This window comes from Oncorhynchus tshawytscha, linkage group LG13 (assembly GCF_018296145.1).
Source record: "Oncorhynchus tshawytscha isolate Ot180627B linkage group LG13, Otsh_v2.0, whole genome shotgun sequence".
NCBI lineage: Eukaryota > Metazoa > Chordata > Actinopteri > Salmoniformes > Salmonidae > Oncorhynchus > Oncorhynchus tshawytscha.
In genome coordinates, this window is record NC_056441.1 from 14,241,709 (window position 1) to 14,269,544 (window position 27,836).

At 43.5% G+C, this 27,836-nt stretch overlaps 2 protein-coding genes across 3 annotated transcripts in view; both read right to left on the reverse strand.

Annotated features, from left to right (window-relative positions):
• Nucleotides 1-2,689: 2,689 nt before the first annotated feature.
• Nucleotides 2,690-19,227, reverse strand: galnt12 (UDP-N-acetyl-alpha-D-galactosamine:polypeptide N-acetylgalactosaminyltransferase 12). The gene is made up of 10 exons (XM_024440884.2): nt 18,103-19,227; nt 17,315-17,484; nt 15,904-16,093; nt 15,404-15,589; nt 14,519-14,636; nt 13,829-14,005; nt 9,838-9,969; nt 8,929-9,042; nt 7,510-7,668; nt 2,690-4,846 (listed from the first exon to the last, which is right to left on the reverse strand). Exons 1-10 carry the CDS (start codon nt 18,456-18,458, stop codon nt 4,706-4,708), a joined length of 1,743 nt encoding a protein of 580 aa, XP_024296652.1. The 5' UTR covers nt 18,459-19,227; the 3' UTR covers nt 2,690-4,705.
• Nucleotides 19,228-23,725: 4,498 nt separating this feature from the next.
• LOC112264345 (polypeptide N-acetylgalactosaminyltransferase 4) overlaps nt 23,726-27,836 on the reverse strand; it is a 30,882-nt gene continuing 26,771 nt past the window's right edge. For both annotated transcript variants that reach the window (XM_024440885.2, XM_024440886.2), the window contains exons 9-11: nt 27,644-27,754; nt 24,603-24,755; nt 23,726-24,394 (exon numbers count right to left, since the gene is read on the reverse strand). In XM_024440885.2, the coding sequence (XP_024296653.1) occupies nt 24,254-24,394; nt 24,603-24,755; nt 27,644-27,754 (405 nt within the window). In that variant the 3' untranslated portion in view covers nt 23,726-24,253. The remainder of the gene's footprint in view (nt 24,395-24,602; nt 24,756-27,643; nt 27,755-27,836) is intronic.

Below are 27,836 nucleotides of genomic sequence, written 5' to 3' on the forward strand. Positions count from 1 at the left end.
GTGGTAGCCATGCTGGTTAAGTGTGCCTTGAATTCTAAATAAATCAGACAGTGTCACCAGCAAAGCACCCCCACACCATCACACCTCCTCCTCCATGATTCACGATGGGAACCACACATGCAGAGATAATCCGTTCACCTACTCTCTCGTCTCACAAAGACATTGCCATTGGAACCAAAAATCTCAAATGTGGACTCCTCAGACCAAAGGACAGATTTGGTCTAATGTCCATTGCTCGTGTTTCTTATTTTCATATTTTGATTTCTTTAACACTTTTTTGGTTACTACATGATTACATTTTTGTTATGTCATAGTTTTGATGTCTTCTCTATCACTCTGTCCCTCTCTCACCGGCGCCTCTCTGCTTTCGCTGCCTCCAGCTCTGCTTTGGGGCGGCGATATTCCCCTGGCTGTGCCCAGGGTCCTTCGCCGTCCAGAATCTCCTCCCAAGTCCACGAGTCCTGCGTTCTTTGCCGCTGCCGCTGCTGGCCGTTACCACGCTGTTTGGTCCATTGTTGGTGGGTTATTCTGTCACGATCGTCGTAAAGAGGAGACCAAAGCGCAGCGTGACTAGAATACATTCTTCTTTTAATGAATGAAGAACACAAACAAAAACAAAACGAACGTGACGCTATGACAACGAGTGCAGACACAGGCAACTACACATAGACAATAACCCACGAAATACCCAAAGATGTCTGCCTAAATATGGTTCCCAATCAGAGACAACGATAAACAGCTGCCTCTAATTGAGAACCAATCTAGGCAACCATAGACATACATAAACACCTAGATGGTAAACAACCCCATAAACCTATAAAACCCCTAGACAATACAAAAACACATCACCCATGTCACACCCTGACCTAACCAAAATATATAAAGAAAACAAAGAATACTCATTTCAGGGCGTAACAATACATACATACCAACCAAGAATACAATACTTAAAAGTTGTACTTTGTATTATTATTCAGAAATTAAACATTACACATAAAATACTTTTCCCAGAATGGTACTAGAAAAATGGTACGTTAATATGATTACAAACTCAGTTTCATCCAATCTATTCCATTTTATGGACAGTTCCTAAAAATATCTTGAATTAATAACTTGTTTTTTGATAATGGTAAAAGGCCACTTGGAATGAACAGCATTAAAATAAAATCCAGTTGGATCCAGCATATTGATTTGAAAAAGTAGTTCTCAACATAGAGAACAGGGTGCCCTGTGGTAGGCATCCAGGGTACTGTGTCCCAAACAGACAGAACGTCTGGGCAGCTAGCAGAACATCACACGTTGTACGGTGATAGAGGAGCACCGCGACATAACCTGCCAGAAAGATATTAAGCAAACCAGGTGAATGGTCACTTATCAATTCTGCTGCTGTCATATACAGTGGGGCAAAAAAGTATTTAGTCAGCCACCAATTGTGCAAGTTCTCCCACTTAAAAAGATGAGGCCTGTAATTTTCATCATAGGTACACTTCAAATATGACAACTTCTCATTTTGTCCGTCATAGTTGAAGTGTCCCTACCTGAAAATTACAGGCCTCTCATCTTTTTAAGTGGGAGAACTTGCACAATTGGTGGCTGACTAAATACTTTTTTGCCCCACTGTACCATGTCAAATAACATACAATAAAACGTTTTACAATGTAGAGACATTGACATGTTTTACAATGTAGGGACATGCCTGGAATACCAGATGCCTAAGCAAACCGTAAATAACGCTACTATAACTCAGGAACAACAATCTCATATTTATTCAACTCCCTGGCGCAAAAATATGTCTGCATCCCAAATGGTACTCTATATAGTGCACTACTTTGGACCTTGTTCAAAATCAATAGGTTTACATATTGTGATTCACCGGGTCTTGTTTAAAGAACTGTTTTCAATGTACTTAGAAAACATGCTATGTTTTGTGGCCATTGATATGAAAAGGTATAAATCAAATATCATATCCCCATTTCAATTGAAGTGATGTAGAGATCCTCAGTCCTCAAGCACGTAAACTCCTGTGTGTGTGTGTGTGTGTGTATATATATATATATATGCATGTGAGTGTGTGTCCAACGTCCCGTCCCCCTAAACGCAACAGCCATACCACTAGGCTAAGCAAACAGGGATCAATGCAGCACTCCATTCACCCACAATCTCCTTGCATAAGATATTATTCTTAAAGTACACTTAAAGTACAATTAAGATATGTCTCAAACGACACCTAGCAGCCATACACAACTGGTGGTTCCAGATGTGGACCCAGAACGGGTCAATACGGACCGCAGGTCCTGACTAGATCCAGACCCAGAACGGGGTCAATACAGGTCCTGACTAAATAAATAGCATTTCTTTTTTGGGAAATTAAACTTACTACTGTTGAGAGTTATAATAGTAGAATGCACAAGGTAACATCTTGACATTTGGTTGTGTATCGACAGTTTTCCTTCCTCCACTGACAGACCTTAAGAGAGCTATTTATAACCTGTCCAAAAAATGTCCAGTTAATTACCACAAGCGCATGTCAACTAGATAGGAAAGTTAACCAGCTACCTACATCTTGTAGTGATCATGGCCAGATTACATGCCCAGGTCCACCAACCCAAGGGAACCCCGACTGATTTTGTTGAGCCACTATCATATGAACACACATAAGACATGTAAAAATGTGTAGAATTGCAGGAACTTAGTTTAAAAAACAGCAACTTTATTTTTTAGATCTGGCAAAAAGAGGGGTGTAAACAGTTTGAACAGCCCGGAGGTCACAACATTGGGGATTGTTACTACGACAAATTACAATATCCATCCGGACCATTGCCACAGAGGAAATGTATGTGACCGGACCTTCTCAAATAGTAGTCGAGTACCCCTGCACTATAGTATATAGGGATAAAGTAGGTATCATTTGAGATTTGTCCTTAATCTCTTTTAACAAAAATGTGGATTTGTTTTCTAACTCCATGCGTATCTTTCCATATCTCTTTTTGCATCAGGTAAGGCACTTCTGGGTGAAATGACCCAAATGATGGCCTTAAGTGACGTTTATTGTCAACAATTGTTTTCTCCATTTTGTTGTTGCAGTTGCAATACATAAAGTCAAGTGGCTCATTTAAATTAGTGCTGAATTAACAAATCCACGCTGACATCAACGCTGATCAATAAGTAAGTAAATAAACATTTGAGTAAATATATCATTTAAAATAAACAAGAATTGTAATATAATTAACACACAGAATATAGCTACGTTAAGTCTTCGTAGCTTCACTCTATTAGGAAAATAACAATCTGACTAGGAGTCAATTGCATTGACAAGATGTATTTTAGACCAAAAAACACTGAAAAACCACAAGTATTCCTTCTTTCAGAAATGTTTAAATTGCTTACCGTGAGTTATCCAAATTCATAATTGTGATTCATGAACACAACTAAAGACCGGAGTGGAATTTCTCCTACTACCAGTAATTGTGTGGCTAGAGGCACTGTGTGTTGTCGTAAGCCTATGAGCGGAGCAAATCGAACATTAAAAAGCCCCTCCACGATTCTGTCATCGCAAATTGTTGTGTGCAATCAAACATTTCACCACATATTTTGAGAGGGCTTGCAAACCAATAACCACACTAATTGCTGCATAAAAAAGTCAAAATCATTGCAATATTACCGCATAAAACAGATCCATCACCGCATTACAAAAAGAGGGCGCGCAAATTAACCAATCATAGCATAATATGGTTCAATCAAGCTACACGGCAACAAATGTTTCCCTCGTCAGCGCACTTTCGCGACAACTTGAACAAAATTGTTGCATACTGCCATGCACGATTTTTTGGTCCGCAAATATCACCCAAAAAAATAACAACATCCTGGAGGGACTAGTTGAAGTAGTACGCACGTATTTAAAATAAAAAATACATGTAGAAAACAAAATACTTGCTCCAAAAATACCTGAACAATTAACCACTCCCATCACTGAGCTGATAACATGCTGGATGGAGTGAAAAAGATCAGCACACAAGATGGAAGCTTTGGCTCCATCTAGAGGTTGAGTCTGAGATTTCCAGCTATAATGTGTAATGCGCAAGTACATAAGAGTCTGTCATGATCACTGCAATGCCAAAAACATTCACTACCAGCTGCTAAGTGCTCCTGTGTTCCAGAGAAAGAGAGAGGTAAGAACAAAAGTGAGAATAAAAAGTAGGAGTGTCTTTCAGTCAGATGAACAGACAGGTAATTAAATCCCACACAAAATGTGTTAAATATCTGTCCATTCCAACATCCTTCGTCTCCCAGGTTTTCACAACAAATATCGACAAAAAAAGATTTGAGAAGTAGATGTGGTATGAGTTAATATCAAGTGTGCGAATACGTCAACGTTGTCCAGCAAGCACACGGTTGTGCATAGATACAGGAGGTGAGAACCGTTCGCCTGACCAGGGTCATATTCATTAGAGCACAACATTTAAAAACAGTGTGCAACAGAAAACGAATGATGCCTATTGGACTACTTCAGATAGAACCTCCCCGTTTTGGACCATTTTCTTCTGTTTTCTATCTTGTGAATACGACCCAGGTCATCTCCACGGCATAAGGACGCTGGACCTGAGTATTGGTCTTTGGGGCCCTCCAGCTGTCACCCTCTATCCCAGGGTTAAGAGTTTGGTTGACCCTCTACCCCAGGGATATGGATTTCGGCTGGCCCACTCCACTACGCCCCCCTCTCCTCAAAAAACCACTTCTGGTTGGCGTGGTCTGAGCAAGGCCGCAGGGCGGGGGCAGGGGTGCCGTTGTCAGTCTTGTCCACGGCCTGGACACACTTCTGCGTCATCACATGGAAGAAGGTGTCGTCCTAGTAGAAAGGAGTTATTAAAAACATGTTACCTTTATTTAAAACAGGTTATTGAAATATAATCTATTTTACAAGCCAGGCCAAATGGACCACTAGTATAGAGAAGCACTGTCCTTAAGGCCTATTAACTAATGCTGGTCCCTATTAACTAATGCTGGTCTTAATCCTTCCCTTTAACTAACTCATATCTACCTAAACAACCAAGTCTGTGGACTCACTAGCCAATAAATAAAAAAATATGATTTTAACAGCAGTAGGACTGGCTACAACCCTGGAGAAGTGAAGTTGTGAACCACTGGTGTGTAGACTACATCCAGGAACAAGAGACGACATACAGGCATTAGAGGGGAGCAGTGCAGTGTGAAAAGAGTCAGAAACTGTTTGGAAACCAGGGGAGCAACTTTGATTTCAGAAGTGGGAGGGACATTTTTTAAATCCGATAAACACTCCAAACAGCCTACCTGACCGCTCAGAGGCGTCGGCATGGTCCTAAAGCACACCGTTGCCTTGTTTTATATCACATTCCAATGATAAAACTGGGGAGGACAAAAATGCAAATGTGGGGGGGACTTTCACCCATCCCCAGCTGGAAACACTGAACACATACCTGTACTAAACTACCACAACAAGCATGGACTGTGCACCCAGTCAATAGGCTACCTCAATGCTTTATGATCCATTGTGGACAAAACGCCATAAAAGCACTTATCACCTGAGATACATCAAGCCATCCAGAAGACATTATTTGATCATGTGACCCCTACTCCAGAGAGAGACTAGGACTATTAACATCTACTATAGTGATACTGGGATGAGTCTGTATCTGAGGGGAGTTGGAGTCTGTGGAGACTAAGGACTCGAGAAAGAGAAAGAAAGAGCGAGAGTGCTGACAGAGGTACTGTTGAAAGAGTGTGAGAATGGGAGCTGAGAGAGTATGAAAATGGGAGAGCTGAGAGAGTGAAAATGGGAGAGCTGAGAGGGAGAGAGATAGATAAAGCCATCACGTACAGAGAGATTAACCTTGAGGAGAGTCCCCAAAGCAAGCTGGTCATAGGGCTCTGTTCACAAACAACCCCAGGACTGTTTGTGTTTGGAATGTTTACTGGTCATTTTTGATTGTTTTTCAGTTTTGTTTATTATCTATTTCACTTGCTTTGGCAATGTAACATATGTTTCCCATGCCAATAAAGCCCTTTGAATTGAAGTGATTTGATAGAGCGAGGTAGCGCTGAGTGAGAGAAAGAGATGAGAGCTGAGAGCTGAGAGGGCTTAATGTCAGTATTTGTCAAAGCTTCCCTTTGAACATGCTCTGAATGCATTGTGGCCGTTCCAACAAGAAACTCAACAGAACAGAGAACACAAGAGTGCTTAGTGACAACAAACATTTAGCTACACCCGTACTGTACTCTACTGTATATACTGCCTTCAGAACCCCTTGATTTTCCACACATTTTGTTGTGTTACAAAGTGGGATAAAAACGGAATGTGTTGTCAATTTTTGTCAACGATCTACTCAAAATACTATTTCGGTTACTGGCCAAACGCTCTAACCACTAGGCTACCTACCACCCCTGAAGTCAGATCACCATTGGGCTCATAATGAAATCCCTGAGAAGTTTCCTTCCTCTTCAGCAACTGAGTTAGGAAGGACGCCTGTATCTCTGTAGTGACTGGGTGTATTGACACACCATCCAAAGTGTAATTAATAACTGCACCATGCTCAAAGGAGCACTTAAGTGTGTTTTTTTTTAACCATCTACCAATAGTTGCCCTTCTTTGCGAACCATTGGAAAACCCTTCCTTGCCTTTGTGGCTGAATCTGTGCTTCAAATTCACACATTCACTGAGTGACCTTACAGATAATTGTATGTGTGGGGTACAGAGATGGGGTACTAATATAAAAATCATGTTAAACAAAGTTATTGCACACAGAGCGAGTCCATGCAACTTAAGTACATTTTTACTCCTGAACTTAATTTATGCCTGCCATAACAAAACTGGTTGAATACTTACACTCAAGATATTTCAGCTTTTCATTTTTAATTCATTTCTAAACATATAATTCCACTTTGACATTGTGATATTTTGTGTACATTAGGGACACACAAAAAAATCTACATTTAATCCATTTTAAATTCAGGCTATTACACAACAAAATGTGGAAAAAGTACAGGGGTGTGAATACTTTCTGAAGGCACTGTATGTCCATGTGTTCATCTGGGTTTTCTACTCCCCTCTCTACCTTCTTCAGAGGAGGCTGGTGGACAAGGATCTAAGGGGGCTGGGTCTTTGTAATGGTTGAATTGAACGGTATCAAAACGTATGATATCCATGTGTTTGATACACGGCAGGTAGCCTAGTTTTGGGCCAGTAACCGAAAGGTTGCTAGTTCGAATCCTCGAGCTGACACGGTAAAAATCTGTCGTTCTGCCCCTGAACAGGCAGTTAACCCACTGTTCCCTAGTAAGCCGTCATGTAAATAAGAATTTGTTCTTAACTGACTTGCCTAGTTAAAATAAAGGTTAAATACACTTAAAAAACATTTATTCCATTACAAAATTCCTGTCCACCTATATCTCTGCCAACCATCCACCACTGACCCTTTCCTCTGCTCCCTGTTTGCTGCCATGACGTGGGATGAACACAGTCCCCATCCAGCTCACCTCTCTGAGGACAAACTTCTGGTCCTGTGGGACAGGGTGCCGGGGTTTCCTGCACAGGTGCACAGTCAGGTAGTTGGAGACGGCGTCCCCCACAGCACACCCTGCTGGCTCCCTGGTGTTATAGCGGATCTCCCTACTCTCATTGGAGTACTCAAAGAACTGCAACAGGAGAGACGAAGAGTGTGTGCGTGGTTCGTGGAGTTTTTGTTGTGTTCCATACAGCTAACCTCACACACAATGGTACCTGTTTTCTTCACTATCATTTTGGTCCAAATACACATAAATCATTTTGTACTTGTCAATGTGGATTATAATATAAAGCCCTGAGTAAAATACCATTTCCATTACCACATGCTGTCTGCCAGGCCCAGTTAAACATCAAATGACCATTATATTCAAGTTTCGCCTCTCCCATTTACTCATTGGTTTTCACGAGCATACTAACCCACGTGGGTGATTAAAAGATGAACGAGGAGAGATTAAATCAAAGAAAACTAACTAGGTTTCTCCTTTATCTGTGGACTAATGGTCAGAGTAGAGAACACCCGACTTTGTATGAATCAACGGTTCAATTCTACAAAGATCCATCAAAAGAAGAAGGTAAAATAATCTAAAGTTTTCCTTCCTTGACAAATTAGCTAGCAACAGCAAGCTAGCTAAAGGTCTATGAATGTGTTTCAACCTGTCTCCAAACTAATATAGTTGGTTAGGCATTTTAATCTGCGTGTTATGAACACGTCTGCTGGGTATAGACAGAATCAGCATGCAGATGCAGGGCCGGTTTGGTCAAGGTGTTAGGCTATTAGCCATGAAAGCACTGTTTAACCATGACAGCTGAGGCGTAATTTGTTCTTAACTGACTTGCCTGGTTTAAAAAAACATTCAATGAAAAAAAAAAGCTAAACAAAAATCTAAGCTAACAACACTAGACAACAATCACTGCAGTCCTGAAAACAATATAGGCTATAGCACCCCAGTGTCTGAACCACTACTAAATGAAGGACATGGAGAGTAAAGATGGAGCTATAGCTACCTGGTTTTAAATGAAGGACACGGAGAGTAAAGATGGAGCTATAGCTACCTGGTTTTAAATGAGGGACACAGAGAGTAAAGATGGAGCTATAGCTACCTGGTTTTAAATAAAGGACATGGAGAGTAAAGATAGAGCCATTAGCTACCTGGTTTTAAATGAGGGACATGGAGAGTAAAGATGGAGCTATAGCTACCTGGTTTTAAATGAGGGACATGGAGAGTAAAGATGGAGCTATAGCTACCTGGTTTTAAATGAAGGACACGGAGAGTAAAGATGGAGCTATAGCTACCTGGTTTTAAATGAGGGACACGGAGAGTAAAGATGGAGCTATAGCTACCTGGTTTTAAATAAAGGACATGGAGAGTAAAGATAGAGCCATTAGCTACCTGGTTTTGTCCCATGCCATGACAGGGGTAGAGGATGATCCGGTGGCCCACCAGGTTATGGTCATCAGGAGGGTTGTAGTCAAAGCAGTAGCTGGACATGCCTCTGTTCTTCAGCTAGAAGGAAACAACATGCAGATGCTGCTGTTAAAGTACAGCTATGAGTGTGGGGAGTCAAGGGAAAGTTCAGTCAAGTTGTCTATGATAGTGCACTCAAGTGGGTTCTCTCTTTAATAAACACAGATTCATTAATGTGGTACATTTACTTAAGTATTACTTTAAAGTATTTTTACCTATGTCAGGTTTAATGGTATCTGTACTTTACTATTTATATTTTTGCCAACTTTTACTTCACTACATTCCTAAAGAAAATAATGTACTTTTTACTCCATACATTTTCCCTGGTACCCAAAAGTACTTGTTACATTTTGACAGGAAAATGGTCCAATTCACACACTTATCAAGAGAACATCCCTGGTCATCCCTACTGCCTCTGATCTGGTGGACTCACTAACACAAACGCTTAGTTCGTAAGTTATGTCTGAGTGTTGGAGTGTGCCCCTGGCTATTCATTAACAAAAAAACAAAATAGCATAGGGATGTCTGTTTGCTTAATATAAGGAAGTTAAAATGATTTATACTTTTACTTTTGAAACTTAATAATTAAGTTTATTTTAGCAATTCCATTTACTTTTGATACTTAAGTATATTTAAAACCAAATACCTTTAGACAAGTAGTATTTTACTGGGTGACTTTCACTTGAGTTACATTGTGTAAATGTGAGGTCGGCTGGGTTGAAAACAACAACACGTGTTTCTTATTGGACAGGCTCAGGTAGTTTCGGTCCGTTTCCTTCGGTTTGGTGCCTAACTAATACAACGTTGGAGTCAAAATGGCAGCATTCTCCTCACCATTCCAAACATCCCAGGGCTGTCCTCAGGGACGTGGATATCAGGATAGATGTTCTCCAGGTACCACTTGAAGTCCTTACATCCCAGCTGGGTCCTGAGCCTCCTCCTGTCTGTCACGTCCCCAAAGGCTTCCTAACAACAACAACAACAACACAAGAGACTTTAAAATGATACAATTAGATTTATTTTGAGGCCATGCAGTCATGAGCTCAGAAGTAAATGTTCAACTGACGTCCTGTCTGTTTGAGTCTCTGGGTATTATTCTGTGAACTGACAAACATCACCATCTATGGTTTTTCAAAAAAGTTCCCATAAACACACAAATCACAAAACCACCACATACACTGACACTCAAAAACTCTTTTGTTGTACACAATCAACTCAAACGTAAACACTCCTCCCACACACATGCACTTCCCACTAGCAGACCACCATTGCATCCCGGTCACTGTTAGCACAAATACACTCCAAGCCACAGTCTAGGGTTGCAAAATTCCCAAGGTTTTTCAGATATCAAATTTGATTTGTCAAATACTTCATAAACAACAGGTGTAGAGTAACAGTGAAATGCTTACAAGCCCTTCCCAACAATGCAAAGAAAAATAAAATAGAGAAATAATAGAAAAGTCAAACAAGTCAGAACAAATAAACTGAGTAACGATAACATGGCTATATACACAAGGTACCAGTACTGAGTCGATATATGTACAGTTGAAGTCGGAAGTTTACATACACTTAGGTTGGAGTCATTAAAACTCGTTATTCAACCACTCCACACATTTCTTGTTAACAAACTATAGGTTTGGAAAGTTGGTTAGGACATCTACTTTATACGTGCTATATCGAACAGAACCTGAAAGACCGCTCAGCATGGAAGAAGGCACTGCTCCAAAACCACCATAAAAAAGCCAGACTATGGTTTGCAACTGCACATGGGGACAAAGATCATGCTTTTTTGGAGAAATGTTCTCTGGTCTGATGAAACAAAAATAGAACCCTTTGGCCATAATGACCATCGTTATGTTTGGAGGAAAAGGGGGAGGCTTGCAAGCCGAAGAACACCACAATTATGTGGATATATTGAAGCAACATCAAGACATCAGTCAGGAAGTTTAAATTTGGTCACAAATGGGTCTTCCAAATGGACAATGACCCCAAGCATGCTTCCAAAGTTGTGGCAAAATGGCTTAAGGACAATAAAGTCAAGATATTGGAGTGGCCATCACAAAGCCATGACCTCAATCCCATCGAAAATTTGTGGGCAGAACTGAAAAAGCGTGTGTGAGCAAGGAGGCCTAGAAACCTGACTCAGTTACACCAGCTCTGTCAGGAGGAATGGGCCAAAATTCACCCAACTTATTGTGGGAAACTTGTGGAGGCTACCCAAAACATTTGACCCAAGTTAAACAATTTAAAGGGAATGCTAATTGAGTGTATGTACATTTCTGAGCCACTGGGAATGTGATGAAAGAAACAAAAGCTGAAGTAAATCATTCTGACATTTCACATTCTTAAAATAGAGTGGTGATCCTAACTGACCTAAGACAGGGAATTAGTACTAGGATTAAATGTCAGGAATTGTGAAAAACTGAGTTTAAATGTATTTGGCTAAGATGTATGCAAACTTCTGACTTCAACTGTACTAATAACTAGGAATAAAGTGACATTATAAACAGTAGCAGCACCGTTTGCAAGGAGTCCAAAAAGTTTGTGCAAAAAGGGTCAATATAGATAGTCTGGGTAGCAATTTGATTAGCTAACTAATTTAGCAGTCTTATGGCTCGGGGGTAGAAGTTGTTCAGGGTCTTGTTGGTTCTAGACTTGGTGCATCGGTACCACTTGCTGTGCGATAGCAGAGAGAACAGTGTACGACTTGGGTGGCTGGAAGATTTGACATTTTTTTAGGGCCTACCTGCCTGGTATAGAGGATACATGGAGCTCGGCAGAGAGCTCTGCTCCAGTGATGTACTGGGCCGTACGGTCGGATGCCAAGCAGTTGCCATATCAAGTGGTGATGCAGCAAGTCAAAAAATGCTCTCAATGGTGCAGCTGTAGAACGTTTTGAGGATATGAGGCACATGCCAAATCTTTTCAGCCTCCAGAGGGGGAAGAGGCATTGTTGTGCCCTCTTCATGACTGTTTGTGTGTTTGGACCATAATAGATCTTTAGTGATGTGGACATTGAGGAACTTGAAGCCTTCGACCCGCCCCACTAAAAATACAGCTGAAAACTCTCTTGGAAAACATGATGGCTTATCCTGAGGTATTCTAACTCAGGCAAGCAGAAGCAGGAAACTCCCTGAAGAATAGAGAGGGGAAGAAGCAGGAAACTCCCTGAAGAATAGGGAGGGGAAGAAGCAAGAAACTCCCTGAAGAATAGAGAGGGGAAGAAGCAGGAAACTCCCTGAAGAATAGAGAGGGGAAGAAGCAGGAAACTCCCTGAAGAATAGAGATCAGGAGGGGAAGAAGCAGGAAATGTGGAATCCTTCGACCAGCACGTCTGGAAAACCTGGACATTTTGGGGTAACCCAATTAGCATTACAATATCAGCAATTCTTTATTTCTGTGTGGTGGTTTACTGTGTTTCTGGAACTCTGAATTCCTACTGGTCCAGAGGGATTGTTAGGTGTTAGTTTCCACAGAGGAGTGTTGGAGACAGGAACATCTGTTTGGAGACAAGCCCCTGTTGGAGGAAGGTGAACAACGCCACAGGATGAAAGATGGGAGCGGCATACCTGAACATCTCTAATTGATTGCCCATCAACTTATTTAGACCCCAGAGAAAGATAATCAGACAATCAGGGGAGACAGGATGGTGGGGGCAGTAAGGGCCAGTAGGGGGCAGTCTTACAGAAATGATTAGGCTTACAAAAACTTTCCTAACCATCCCAGGTTTTCCAGACATCCCGAGTTAGAAGATTCCTGGAATCAGGAAGGAATTAGCAGGAAATCTGGAAACGCTCCAACCGGGATTTCTAGAAAACCTGGGGAAAGTTACTGGAATTTTGCAACCCTTACTGTTAGAAAGTAGTAAAATGCAGGTTTCAACTGATGTGAATTAAAAGTTGAACAGGAAACAAGCCCCTGAGGAACATTAGTCCAACCATTAGAAAACAACATCCCATTCCTTGACAGGAGCTTTATCAACTTGAATCACTGGATTCTTGAGAGCGATTGTATCTCAGTGTTCTACTGAAAAGGTCAGACTGACACATTCCCCTTCACCTGAATGCCAGGCAGAGAGCTCACAGCTCTAAATTTTAAGTATTTGAAATAATTTCAACTAGTATTTGAACCCAGGCCTGCTAGCAGCCTAGCACCTGGGTTGGCACAGAACGGAGCATCTCTGATTAACTGAAGGGTAGGTGGGTGATGCCCACAGTTGCTGCGTGGAGCTGTGCCTCTCGATGGTAATCTCACACCGGACGGAGTGTCACCTTGTGTGTCTCGTCCTCATGCATCCCAAGTGTCACTCAATCAGGGGAGCATTTACAGAGCAGGGGGCGGGGAGAAGAGTGTGTGTGTGTGTGTGTGTGTGTGTGTGTCAGAGGTAAAACATATATAATAGGAAGGGCTTTTCCCTTCTTTCAGTGTAAGATGGCTGTCCTTAACCATAGAGGTATGATCCACAAGTGTTAATGGCAGTTGTGCTCCTCCAAGGCATGCTTTTATGTGAATTTGATCACTGCTTTGAAAAGCTGTGCATGCAGACATATTAACACCTACACTACTGGTCCTGACCCACAATCCCAGCACCATACACTACTGGTCCTGACCCACAATCCCAGCACCATACACTACTGGTCCTGACCCACAATCCCAGCACCCTACACTACTGGTCCTGACCCACAATCCCAGCACCATACACTACTGGTCCTGACCCACAATCCCAGCACCATACACTACTGGTCCTGACCCACAATCACAGCACCATGCACTTTCAAACTCTGCAGCCACACATTTTGCTAGTCCCTGTTCAGGGCTGGCCTACCAGGCGAGCGTGGGGGTTACGGTGGTAGTACAACTCCTTGTAGTCGTCCATCCAGACCTCGGCAGCACGCACGCTGTTGGCCAGGGCCTTGCTCCGCGAATAGGGGGCCTTCTTGGGGAAGACGTGGCCCACGTGGGAGCAGGGGTGGATCTCCAGGCTGCCACCGCACTGCCAGATCTAAATAACAACAACAGCAACACGAGGACATGATTAGCTACACATCATGATTCAATCAGGCAGCACAATGGACAGCTTTGTGTGTCTTTCTAAAAGGGAAGGAAGTTCTGTTGTTGTATGGCGGTTTGGTTCTTTTCCACAGGAAGTAACTGAAGGAAAACATGACCTCTGTGCTGGTTTAAATTCTTCAAACGTTGCAACTTTATTGACTGCGGAACCTCAATTGACAGAGGTAACTTTTGGTTCAAAGTTCTTTAATGTAATTTTGATTAGGGAACAGAAAGGTCATTTTTGTTTTTCCAAAATTGCATAGTGGTGACCTAGTTATATAATGAAAGTGTAAAGATTGCAGCCTTGTGTGAATCCCCACATATTTCACAACAGTATGGTGACCATCGGTTACTGGATTCCAGTGGGTTTTTAACGTCAGGAAAAAGGCATGGATTAACTGCACAGAGTACAGCAAGCCCAAATGTATCGCTCTCGCTCGTTCTCTCCCTCACCTACACTCACCCTGAATGAGAACTCTAGGTTCTCTCCTCCCCACACCTCCATGCCTGTGTCATACGTGCCCAGGTAATGGAAATAGTTCTTACTGACAGCAAACAGCCCTCCAGCCATAGTAGGAGACCTGAGACCAAAACACACACAGCTTACAGAGCAGATCTTCAGAACTTGTTCCATTATTATGATCAATTATATAGCCTATGTTATGTATAACAATTGTTGATCTCTACATAATATGCATATCAAATTGTTGAATGTATATCTTGATAGTTAACTGAGGATTAGACTATTTTCCTTTCCGAAACACAGAAGTTGTTACAGTACCACAGACCTGATGACATCAATGGCAGAGTGCCTGTTTCTAATGTATGGTACCACAGACCTGATGACATCAATGGCAGAGTGCCTGTTTCTAATGTACGGTACCACAGACCTGATGACATCAATGGCAGAGTGCCTGTTTCTAATGTAGGGTACCACAGACCTGATGACATCAATGGCAGAGTGCCTGTTTCTAATGTACGGTACCACAGACCTGATGTCATCAATGGCAGAGTGCCTGTTTCTAATGTAGGGTACCACAGACCTGATGTCATCAATGGCAGAGTGCCTGTTTCTAATGTAGGGTACCACAGACCTGATGTCATCAATGGCAGAGTGCCTGTTTCTAATGTAGGTACCACAGACCTGATGTCATCAATGGCAGAGTGCCTGTTTCTAATGTAGGGTACCACAGACCTGATGTCATCAATGGCAGAGTGCCTGTTTCTAATGTATGGTACCACAGACCTGATGTCATCAATGGCAGAGTGCCTGTTTCTAATGTACGGTACCACAGACCTGATGACATCAATGGCAGAGTGCCTGTTTCTAATGTAGGGTACCACAGACCTGATGACATCAATAGCAGAGCGCCTGCGTTTCTGCTCATACTCTGGCACCGAGTGCCAGGTGAAGACCAACCGCCAATCAAACCCTCCAATCTGGGGTTCCCCGGGGTTGCCTAGATACTGGAAGGTGTTCCAGTCGATGACATCAATGACGGGACACACCACAGCGGACGGCTCCTCCTTTATCCTGGGGCAGAGGAGAAGAGAGCAGAAGCAAGCATGGGGCAGGGGGTTGCAGTATAACAGGGTGACGACAGAGAGAAAGGCCTCACCAGGTACCATATGGAACAGGCCTTTGGAGGCTTGGGATTAGTGTGAAACGGGGTGGGTATAAGGAAAATAATTCACATAGCTACACATATCCAAATCTAGCCAGGAGCACGATACATTCAACCGCAAAGTAGAAGGAATGGAGAGAGGCACTACTATACATGTGGAAACTAAGGTCCCACGACTAGACTGAAGAACAGTCCTGACCTGGCCAACTACAGGGTTTCTCACCTGTTGAGCAGGGGCTCCAGCCAGCCCTTGTGACATTCACAGTGGCAGTCGAGAAAGGTCAGCACATCGCCCGTGGCGATGGAGGCCCCCAAGAGCCTGGCCCGCACCAGGCCCTCCCTCTTCCTGGCCCGGATCAGATGTACCTTCTTCAAGTTGGAGATGTAGTTTTCTAAGGGCTCCTTCAAATGAGCTGACAGGGAACCAAAAGGGCTGTTTACATATCATGACAAGGGTGTACATTTCCTCAACTGGGATGTGTGTAACATGCAGGTACAGTATGTGTAATGTTACAACAGGGTGGTGCTGCTAACGGATGTGCCTGCGCTTTGTGGTTTAATTGATAATGACAAGCAAGTAAGAAAGGCTTTTCTTCACGATGTTTTCTTCCAAATGTACTGATTTAGCACCATCTAGTGGCGATGGAAGGAACCACTCAATGTCAAATGGGGAAATGATGCCCTTTGAGGTTCAGTAAATATTGGTGCCCTTTTAATCCTTAAGAGAAAACACACACAAAATTATAATAATTGTGAACCAACACTGGCACTTGACTCTTTCCCCCTTACTACCTCTAACTTTGCTGATAGATACTTTGAGGAAAAATGTACTTACTATGACTGATGTGTGGTTGTCCCACCTAGCTATCTTAATACGAATGTAAGTCACTCTGGATAAGAGCATCTGCTAAATGCCTAAAATGTAAACTACTTGTCAGAAATCTGATTAAATATTCGGAGTGACTCCCGTGGCCAATACTACGTCATGTGCTGAAAGTGACAAACTGTGGCCTATGAGTAAGGCTGCATGACAACCAACTGGTATTCAAATGTACTTAAAGTTCACTTAAAAACATTCATTTGAGTATTTTGTTCATTAGTCCGTTGTTAACACAATCCCCCTAAAATTGTGCATGTCAGCAGTCAAGTCTTCAAGGTAGAACACTTTCAGTACAGAGCATAAACTTTGATGATGAGTTCGCATTATATCCCTTGAACCTTAACATATTGAATGTCAAATTCACCAGATATTGGCTCACAATGGCTTTGGCAGACATAGTGATGTCACTATAGCCAAGCATGTCTGTAAATCTGGGCCCATACAAACAGGGTCTCGGGGTAAGAGTTTAGCCTTTTAGATCACAATTAATACAAATTGCATTGACAGGAGGCACCTGGTCCTAGATCAGCACATACAGGCAAAGGGTGGATACTTTGAAGAATCGCAAATATAAATATATTTTGATTTGTTTAACTCTTTTTTTGGTTACTACATGATTCCATATGTGTTACTTCATAGTTTAGATGTCTTCACTATTATTCTACAATGTAGAAAATAGTAAAAATAAAGAAAAACCCTTGAATGAGTAGGTGTGTCCAAACTTTTGACTGGTACTGCATATACATGATTGTACCTCTGTCACTATAGTCGTCCACCAGCACCACCTCTCGTAGCAGTCTGTCAGGTGAGGTCTCCAGGACACTATGGACAGTGCGTAGCAGCGTGGACCAGGCCTCGTTGTAGAAGGCGATCACCACTGACGTGGATGGCAATGACCTATAGTCATACTTCTGGTCCTTACATCTGGAGAAGTAAAGAGAAAGAGTTCACTTGTATTAGATCTGTAGCAAGCCTGACCCCAGACATCCCCTTTCCATCATGCTTCTCATTGTTTACTCACGGTCATTGGCATGACAAGGAGTGTAATTATACCACAAACAGATCTGTCACCCCAGCTAATAGACCTGGGCCAGTATTCAAAAGGTGTCTAAGAGTAGGAGTACTGATCAGATCTAGGAAGAAAGAAAATCTGTTTGTTTTTGGTCAATGTTGTTGGTTACCCTGGTGCTTGGATGTCTGACTGAGATGCAGGACTTTATTCATTCTTTGCACATGGCTTAACAGGCACAGAGTCATTTAATACCTAATTCCTGGCCCTTTAGTAAACTCAAAATAAACAGTTTAACGAGCTTTGTCAGTGATTTGACTTTATCCAACCTTGCAAAATCAAGCATTGCCTTGCCTGTCATTTAGGCATTTAGAAATATTCAACGAGGTTTTCCACAATGGGTTGATGGCGAGGGGCTAACCTACTTCCAATTCAGTCAGTCATATTTTAGAAAAGCTCTATAAAATACTCTTATCACAAGGAAATGTTGGGAAAATATCATAAACACCACACTCAAAGTCACGCCAACTTACAGAGGATTCCATCGTTCGGGTAGACTGCGGTGTAGAGATACCAGATCACTCACATAGGTATTAATCTGGTGTTTATTTATACTTTCCTCTTCTTTTTTCTTCTCCTCTCCAACGAGGTTCAATTTGACAGCTCTGCCCATTTCTCCCAAGGCATTTAAATCCAACTGCGGTTTGTCATAAACAGGCTTTTTAAGCATTTCATTTGCAATATCTTGCTCAATGGGAACCTCTCTTCGATTTGTTCCAGCTATGTCACCGGGATTATTATGCCTGTTTAAAATAAAATATCCCACTATAGACGCCCCAAAAAGGCAAACTATCAACTTCCACCGATTCCTTCTCCGGGAAAGTGCCATCGTGTCTCCCTTCCTCCTTCACGAGATACGTTCATACCCCGTGGGCTACAACAGCATCATGGTGCATTACCAAACCAGATCCACCAAATTCACCATGAACTGGCTTCTGATAACTTTGCGCAAAGTAAAAGTTCCCCTATTTTGCTTGAATCAACTTTTTATTTCAAAATGTTTAACAGGGTTGACCAAATTTAACTAGCCAAGTCAAATGTCAACGGTCTTTTTCTGTCATCCAGCGATTGGCTTTCTTGGTCGAAGTTTATTGAAATAGTACTTCTCCATAAACGTGATGTTAAAAATGTCTTTACCCGATTAGAGTAGCTATCTTGATGGATTATCAATAACACCCAGATAAAAAAAATATAAAAAAATCAAGGTCAAATTAAAGTGTCCAGCGCTTCATTCTGTCCCAGCAGCACTAAATCCTAATCCATGTTCGGCACCCTACTTATCTTCGCGCCACGGACACAATGTAGCCTACATGAACTATGTCACATTGTAGCTCTTTACCTGCAACCTACTCACACACTTCAACGGTTTCCGTTAGCGAGACGCACAAAATCATATACGTCGATACATTTAAGAAGTTTATCAGAAGTTTATCAGTCACTAATCTTTCTCCAGTGTCACGAGTTGTTGTACCAACAAACGACGCTGTGCAAACAACGTCTTCTGCGTTCCAGGAAACTGAAACGAAAAAAAATGAGTTACAGTTTAACAATGTTACAGCTGCTTCGTTTCGATGTCCTATTCATAATTATGCAAATGCATGAAGCATTAAATTGACTGCTTCCGGGTTGGCAACAAGTAGTTTAAAAAAAAAGTACATTATCACGTGACTGTAGTTTACTGTAGTTTTCATGCACTGATATTCCGTGTTCTTGTATGAACAGAGCTTGTGTTATTAAATATATGATTTGACATTTACGGGTGCTACAAAGTCATCTTCATTGTGGACAAATATTCTTACATTATTTCTCTTAGCACTGTTAAATGTCACTTAGCCCTATATATATTTTAAATCATCTAGTTTGAAGCAAACATCTTGGAGCAAATCAAAATGATCAATAATTGAGGTAACTGTTCAGAGTGAGGTGGTAATTTGTGTGCCATACTGCTTGATTGAATACTCTGTCAAAACAACAAAGATAAAAGGTATCATGGTACACTGACCTGTCTGTCTTACTATCTCTGGAGGAAAACATATATTAGCCTGGATGAGGAAGTTTTCATAAAAAATAAACAGTTAACACTCCTTTTGTAGACCAACAGGTAAATGTATTATTTATCTTAACCTATTAAACATAAAACAATATGTAAAAGAGAGATACTTTAAATGCAAATTCAATATTCCATACACTCTCCTCAGACAGTAGTGCATGTAGTGGCATTAGTGTCAAGAAGCCAACTAATATAGTACTATATCAACCTCCAGTTAATTGGCTTCATTTCCACTGTGGTTATGACGCAATATCTCATGGTGCTGTCCAGAGTAATGCACATGCATGCACAGCATTTACATCATCTCTGGCCAGCAAAATCTATTTAAGCTTACACTTCACTGAGCCTGAAGATTATTCTACCATTTCACACAAAGCCATGGAGTAATTTGTTTGGATAAGTAGTAAACACCGGAGGCTCTGGTCATGTAATATCCTACAGAATGTTGGACATCCTGATTGTTTTATTGCTCATGGTAAGGTTAAAAAAGCAGTTAGGGGGGTACTAAGTTAACATATGGAATTGTTTTAAGATGGTCATACCATGGACCATTTCTCTATTTGATTTAGTATTTTAGGACCCCTTTAAGTATTAAAAAAATTACATATACTTTTTTGTTGTTCAAATATTGAATTTTTTCTTCACTACTACAGAAACTAATTGAATAACACATTCATAAATGAGAAAAAAAAAACGCTCGGGCGCTACAGACGTTTTCGTGAAGGGATAGATTTTCGGGATGTCTGGTGGTCTGACAAACACAGATGTAGCTATGCCACCTTTTACCGCTGATGCGGAAGGCCGACATATGGCGGATACAGTCTATGCAAAACAACCACATATCTCTAGTTTAAACTGACAGATTTTGATGGGGATTAGGTTACTTAGATTATAATAGACTCTTAAGGATTAAAAGAGCACCAATATTTACTGAACCTCAAAGGGCATCACTTCCCCATTTGACATTGAGTGGTTCCTTACATCGCCACTAGATGGTGCTAAATCAGTACATTTGGAAGAAAACATCGTGAAGAAAAGCCTTTCTTACTTGCTTGTCAAAGTTCACTGGAGTCTTGTGTCAGTACTAAGAGAAATAAAACCAACTCTTCTGGATTCTTGTTTTAATGGTCATTTTTCATTGAGTTAAAAGGCATTGACCTAGCAATCCTCCAAAACTCTTGGGAGCTCTGTTGGGCTCGGGCTCTGGGTTAGGGGAGGGTCTGGCCGGGGTAGGCCACCACTGTAAATACCAATTTGTTCTTAATTAACTGGCATGCCTAGTTAAATAAAGGTTCAATTTAAAAAATGTAAACACCAATTTTATTTTGACCCTTTTATTCTTCACTGGTACAAATAATAATCCCCACCACCTCTTGTGCTTATTAAATCAGTTCAGTAGTTTAAATACACCACATGCCATTCAGGTCCCTTTATACCAAGAAATATCATTAAGCTGGAGTCACTTTGAATGATCAAACAATCATTACAAATATTTGATATGAAGAAAAAAAAATGCCCAAGTGCAAAGGACCACAAAAAGACAATTAGGAAGAACAGTCTGCGGCGGTACAACTGATTTCAATAATAAGCACTTCAATAGCAACAAACACGGAATCATTGTTATTAAGGCCATAATGTGGTTCTCGAATCCCAATCAAGGGAACCAGATATTATAGGAAAGGTTCAGGTTAGGAGAGAGAGTAAGAGCAGAGTACGGGTGTTGATGTAAGTCTGTAAAAGACAAAGGAATCTGTTGTGTGGCAGGTTTAAGACAATCAAGCCCTTGAGAGATCAACAATTGATGCACGATACAGTATAAATGCTACAGGTAAGCAATGCTGTGACATGCTTGTGTTAGTTGCAACACGGAGGCCTTGGAAGAGAGCAGACAACATTGCTGTAGACCAAGACTCATATGAGAATATTGCCACTATGAAAGTCAAATGAACATCTTTATAATTGTATGTTAGGCACATTGGATTTGTATTTTTTATAGATTAAAATGTGTAAAAGAATTCTGCCCAAAAAATGTAACTGTGCCTCACTTTTTGGAGGCAACATCGTAGACCCAGTAAATCAGCCTGTTATTGAATCCACAGCACAGTGAAGATTTCCAGACAACAATGTCAGACATCCCACCACCCTCAGGCAATCGAAAATTGCACTTAGCACAAGCTTACAGCGAGGGAAAAAAATATTTGATCCCCTGCTGATTTTGTACATTTGCCCACTGACAAAGAAATGATCAGTGTATAATTTTAAATGGTAGGTTTATTTGAAGTGAGAGACAGAATAACAACAAAAAATCCAGAAAAACACATCAAAAATGTTATAAATTGATTTGCATTTTAATGAGGGAAATAAGTATTTGACCCCTCTGCAAAACATGACTTAGTACTTGGTGGCAAAACCCTTGCTAGCAATCACAGAGATCAGACGTTTCTTGTAGTTGGCCACCAGGTTTGCACACATCTCAGGAGCGATTTTGTCCCACTCATCTTTGCAGATCTTCTCCAAGTCATTAAGGTTTCGAGGCTGACGTTTGGCAACTCGAACCTTCAGCTCCCTCCACAGATTTTCTATGGGATTAAGGTCTGGAGACTGGTTAGGCCACTCCAGGACCTTAATGTGCTTCTTCTTGAGCCACTCCTTTGTTGCCCTGGCCGTGTGTTTTGGGTCATTGTCATGCTGGAATACCCATCCACCACTCATTTCAATGCCCTGGCTGAGGGAAGGAGGTTCTCACCCAAGAGTTGACAGTACATGGCCCAGTCCATTGTCCCTTTGATGCAGTGAAGTTGTCCTGTCCCATTAGCAGAAAAACACCCACAAAGCATAATGTTTCCACCTCCATGTTTGACGGTGGGGATGGTGTTCTTGGGGTCATAGGCAGCATACCTCCTCCTCCAAACACAGCGAGTTGTGTTGATGCCAAAGAGTTCCATTTTGGTCTCATCTGACCACAACACTTTCACCCAGTTGTCCTCTGAATCATTCAGATGTTCATTGGCAAACTTCAGACGGGCATGTATATGTGCTTTCTTGAGCAGGGGGACCTCACGGGTGCTGCAGGATTTCAGTCCTTCACGGCGTAGTGTGTTACCAATTGTTTTCTTGGTGACTATGGTCCCAGCTGCTTTGAGATCATTGACAGGATCCCCCCGTGTAGTTCTGGCTGATTCCTCACCGTTCTCATGATCTTTGCAACTCCACGAGGTGAGATCTTGCATGGAGCCCCAGGCAGAGGGAGATTGACAGTTCTTTTGTGTTTCTTCCATTTGTGAATAATCGCACCAACTGTTGTCCTCTTCTCACCAAGCTGCTTGGCGATGGTCTTGTAGCCCATTCCAGCCTTGTGTAGGTCTACAATCTTGTCCCTGACATCTTTGGAGAGCTCTTTGGTCTTGGCCATGGTGGAGAGTTTGGAATCTGATTGATTGATTGCTTCTGTGGACAGGTGTCTTTTATACAGGTAACAAGCTGAGATTAGGAGCACTCCCTTTAATCTCAGCTTGTTACCTGTATAAAAGACACCTGGGAGCCAGAAATCTTTCTGATTGAGAGGGGGTCAAATACTTATTTCCCTCATTAAAATGCATATCAATTTATAACATTTTTGACATGCGTTTTTCTGGATTTTGTTGTTATTCTGTCTCTCACTGTTCAAATAAACCTACCATTAAAATTATAGATGGATCATTTCTTTGTCATTGGGCAAACGTACAAAATCAGCAGGGGATCAAATACTTTTTTCCCTAACTGTAAGTGTTTCAAGTCTTGTTCTAATAAACCAATTTCAACCAACTTTGAACAGTCTCCAAACAGAGAGACGGACACTGGTGAGTAGAAAACATACAGTATCCTAGTATGTCAGGGTCCTCTTAACTCCATTTCACATAAACAACAAGATGGGGCTTGTATAGTTAAGTCTCATATGATACAAAGCTTTGGGACTTATTCAGCTATCTCAAAGGGTTATCTTTGAATTACAAACCCCCAGATTAACCACACATAGAAAAGAGTAATCATTTAGACCTCGAAATGAATCGTTTTAATGTACTCAACTTTTTAATCTTATTTTAAGGACAACACAATTCAGTTATTTGTTGTGGTCTATATGTAAAAAAAAATATATATATATTCTATAAAATCATTCTGTAGCGCAACAGTACTTGTTGGAATCTATGCCGATCCCACTGAATTAAAAAACAAAACTCCCATGATGCCTGCCATCGATCCTCTTTGAAACCAGTCTTTTAGATCTGACACCACTACACAATCCTGGATTATTCCTTCAAGCTTTCTTATTGTTTTTAATCTCCCATAGTGACAGGAAGGGAAGATCTACAAAACTAGGGCATTCTGACAGACGGGCATAAATACGGTCACCTCTGGGATGGACCCCACTTGGTTCGCAAAGGCACTTTAAATGAGGAAGTCTTCCCACAGGGAACAAGTAGGTAGTTTGCTGAGAGGCTTTGCTGGGTCCCCTTTTAAAAATCCTGCCTCTCAATCGTCCACCGTGGAACTGTAATTGCACTTAGGTCAAAGGTCAATTTAGGGTTAGGGTGAAGCTAGTTCCCCCCGTTCTCAAACTTCCAGCGCTGGTGCTTGTCCCCGGGGGTGCACGTCCTCATCTGGACGTCCGCTCGCCCCTCGGCTGTGCGGCAGGAGGTGACACACATGTCTGAGTGAGGGTGGTATATGGTCCCGTCCTGTGGTCACACAGAGACAGGTAAGACTACAGCTATGTTGAATACAGTCTGTTTCTGACTGACAAGACAACTTGTCGTGTGTTTACCAATTCAATCAGCCCAGTAGTGCATACTCTGAACATCTGTAGTGTTTTTCTGTGAGTGAGTATGTGTGTAAGAGCATTTTTCTGCTTCCATGCGTGTTTTTGCTTGCGTCTGCATCACTCACCTCTCTGAACTCCCAGATGATGGTGGGGGGTGTAGGGGTTCTGTCGTGGGGGCAGTGTTTCATCCCAATGTAAGTCTGTCCCTCTGGGACCTCGGCACACAGCTCCGTCACAGAGTTATAGCGGATCTCCTTATGAGTCGTGTACTCAAAGTACTAGGGGAAAGAGAGATGCATGGTTAAACTCTGCTGATCTGAATTATAGTAACCACCGTACCCGGGGAATGGGTGAATGTTTACTCTCAGTGCTTCTGCTTATCAAATCAGCAGCTCCAAACATTAGCATTCAACAGTTAAGAGATTTCACCACAATAATCGTTTACTTTTAAGATAGAAATGGTTGGATCTAGGTCTAAAGTAATGTCTGTTGAGCAAGCAGGGGGAGAGAAAGAGAGAGGCGCGCTACTCTCTCGCTCTCTCCCCGCCACGCCTCTCTCTCTTCACCCCCGAGACTCTCTCTCCCTCTCCCCCCACGCCTCTCTCTTCACCCCGAGTCTCTCTCGCTCTCTCTCCCCCCACGCCTCTTTCTTCACCCCGAGTCTCTCTCTCGCTCTCTCTCCCCCCACGCCTCTTTCTTCACCCCGAGTCTCTCTCTCGCTCTCTCTCTCCCCCACTCCTCTCTCCCCCCACGCCTCTTTCTTCACCCCGAGTCTCTCTCTCGCTCTCTCTCCCCCCCACTCCTCTCTCTCCCCCCACGCCTCTTTCTTCACCCCGAGTCTCTCTCTCAATCTCTCTCCCCCATGCCTCTTTCTTCACCCCGAGTCTCTCTCTCGATCTCTCTCCCCCCCCACTCCTCTCTCCCCCCACGCCTCTTTCTTCACCCCGAGTCTCTCTCTCGATCTCTCTCCCCCCCCACTCCTCTCTCTCCCCCACGCCTCTTTCTTCACCCCGAGTCTCTCTCTCGATCTCTCTCCCCCACTCCTCTCTCTCCCCCACTCCTCTCTCTCCCCCACTCCTCTCTCTCCCCCCTCCTCTCTCTCCCCCCATCCCTTTCTTCACCCCGAGTCTCTCTCTCTCCCCCATGCCTCTTTCTTCACCCCGAGTCTCTCTCTCGCTCTCTCTCCCCCACTCCTCTCTCTCCCCCCACGCCTCTTTCTTCACCCCGAGTCTCTCTCTCGCTCTCTCTCCCCCCCTCCTCTCTCTCCCCCCCATGCCTCTTTCTTCACCCCGAGTCTCTCTCTCGCTCTCTCTCCCCCACTCCTCTCTCTCCCCCACGCCTCTTTCTTCACCCCGAGTCTCTCTCTCGCTCTCTCTCCCCCCACTCCTCTCTCTCCCCCCCCACGCCTCTTTCTTCACCCCGAGTCTCTCTCTCGCTCTCTCTCCCCCACTCCTCTCTCTCCCCCCATGCCTCTTTCTTCACCCCGAGTCTCTCTCTCGCTCTCTCTCCCCCCTCCTCTCTCTCTCCCCCCCTCTCGCCTCTTTCTTCACCCCCCCACGAGTCTCTCTCTCGATCTCTCTCCCCCACTCCTCTCTCTCCCCCCACGCCTCTTTCTTCACCCCGAGTCTCTCTCTCGATCTCTCTCCCCCCCATGCCTCTTTCTTCACCCCGAGTCTCTCTCTCGCTCTCTCTCCCCCCACTCTCCTCTCTCTCCCCCTCTTTCTTCACGCCTCTTTCTCTCTTCACCCTTTCTTCACCCCGAGTCTCTCTCTCGTCTCTCTCTCGCTCTCTCTCCCCCAAGCGTCTCTCTGTGTGTATGCGTCTCTCCCCCCCAGTGCCTCTCTCACTCCCGCCCGCACACCTCCTTCCCCCAGCACCTCTCTACCTCCCTCCCCCACGCGCCTCCTTCCCCCAGCACCTCTCTCCCCCTCGCGCCTCTCTCCCTGCACACCTCTCATACTGTCTCTCTCTACGCGCCTCTCTCTCTCTCTCTCTCTCTCTCTGCGCACCTCTCTCTCGCTCGCTCTGCGCACCTCTCTCTCGCTCGCTCTGCGCACCTCTCTCTCGCTCGCTCTGCGCACCTCTCTCTCGCTCGCTCTGCGCACCTCTCTCTCGCTCGCTCTGCGCACCTCTCTCTCGCTCGCTCTGCGCACCTCTCTCTCGCTCGCTCTGCGCACCTCTCTCTCTCTCTGCGCACCCCTCTCTCGCTCTGCGCACCCCTCTCTCTCGCTCTGCGCACCCCTCTCTGCGCACCCCTCTCTGCGCACCCCTCTCTGCGCACCCCTCTCTGCGCACCCCTCTCTGCGCACCCCTCTCTGCGCACCCCTCTCTGCGCACCCCTCTCTGCGCACCCCTCTCTGCGCACCCCTCTCTGCGCACCCCTCTCTCTCACCCCTCTGCGCACCTCTCTCTCTCTCTGCGCACCCCTCTCCGCGCACCCCCTCTCCGCGCACCCCCTCTCCGCGCACCCCCTCTCCCGCACCCCCTCTGCGCACCCCCTCTCTGCACCCCCTCTCTGCGCACCCCCTCTCTGCGCACCCCCTCTCTGCGCACCCCCTCTCTGCGCACCCCTCTCTGCGCACCCCTCTCTGCGCACCCCCTCTCTGCGCACCCCCTCATGTATCTTTTAAATGGAACTAGGAGTGAACTCTCTAAAGAGAAGGTAGAGGTTTCCGTTTCAGTGCAGGCTGTGGAAACATTGATTTTCAGTCACACACATGGTGCTTTTAGTAGCGTTGGACACCTGATGCGATGCATCAATGAGTAATCAGAGATGGAGATATAGCCGGTGGAGATTGCCTGCATGTCTTCCACTACTCCCTGTTGTCTGACTGGACATCAAATATACATCCATACAGTCAGCAAGTATCTGTAAACTAACTAGAAACATAGCTATAAATGTATACAAAAATATGTTTTATGTAGATTTAGGCCTAAAATATGCTTTAGAATACTTTGTCTAGAAATACTAAGCCAAAGTTGTAGATGTCTCAGCATCTCACTTGACACTAAATTCTAGATAGCTGAGATGAGGTGGATGGTCACCGGATATGGGTGACATTCAGAGTAACCACTCCGTCCGTCCATCAGGGAGACGGACGTGGGATCAGGGGGGTTGAGAGAGAGAGAGAAAATAAACTGACAAGACATGACATTTTTAAATCACCTGGTTGCCGCCCTGCCCATGGCAACCGAAGAGGGAGATGTGCGCCCCCGTGGGACTGTGTTCCGGAGCGTTGTAGTCCAGGCACTCTGAATGGATCCCAGAGCTACGCACCTGTGATGAGAATGATCCGGATTAGCATCATGAGACCTGCCATCACTGCAAAGAGGGTCAGATTAAAGGAGACAAAACATTG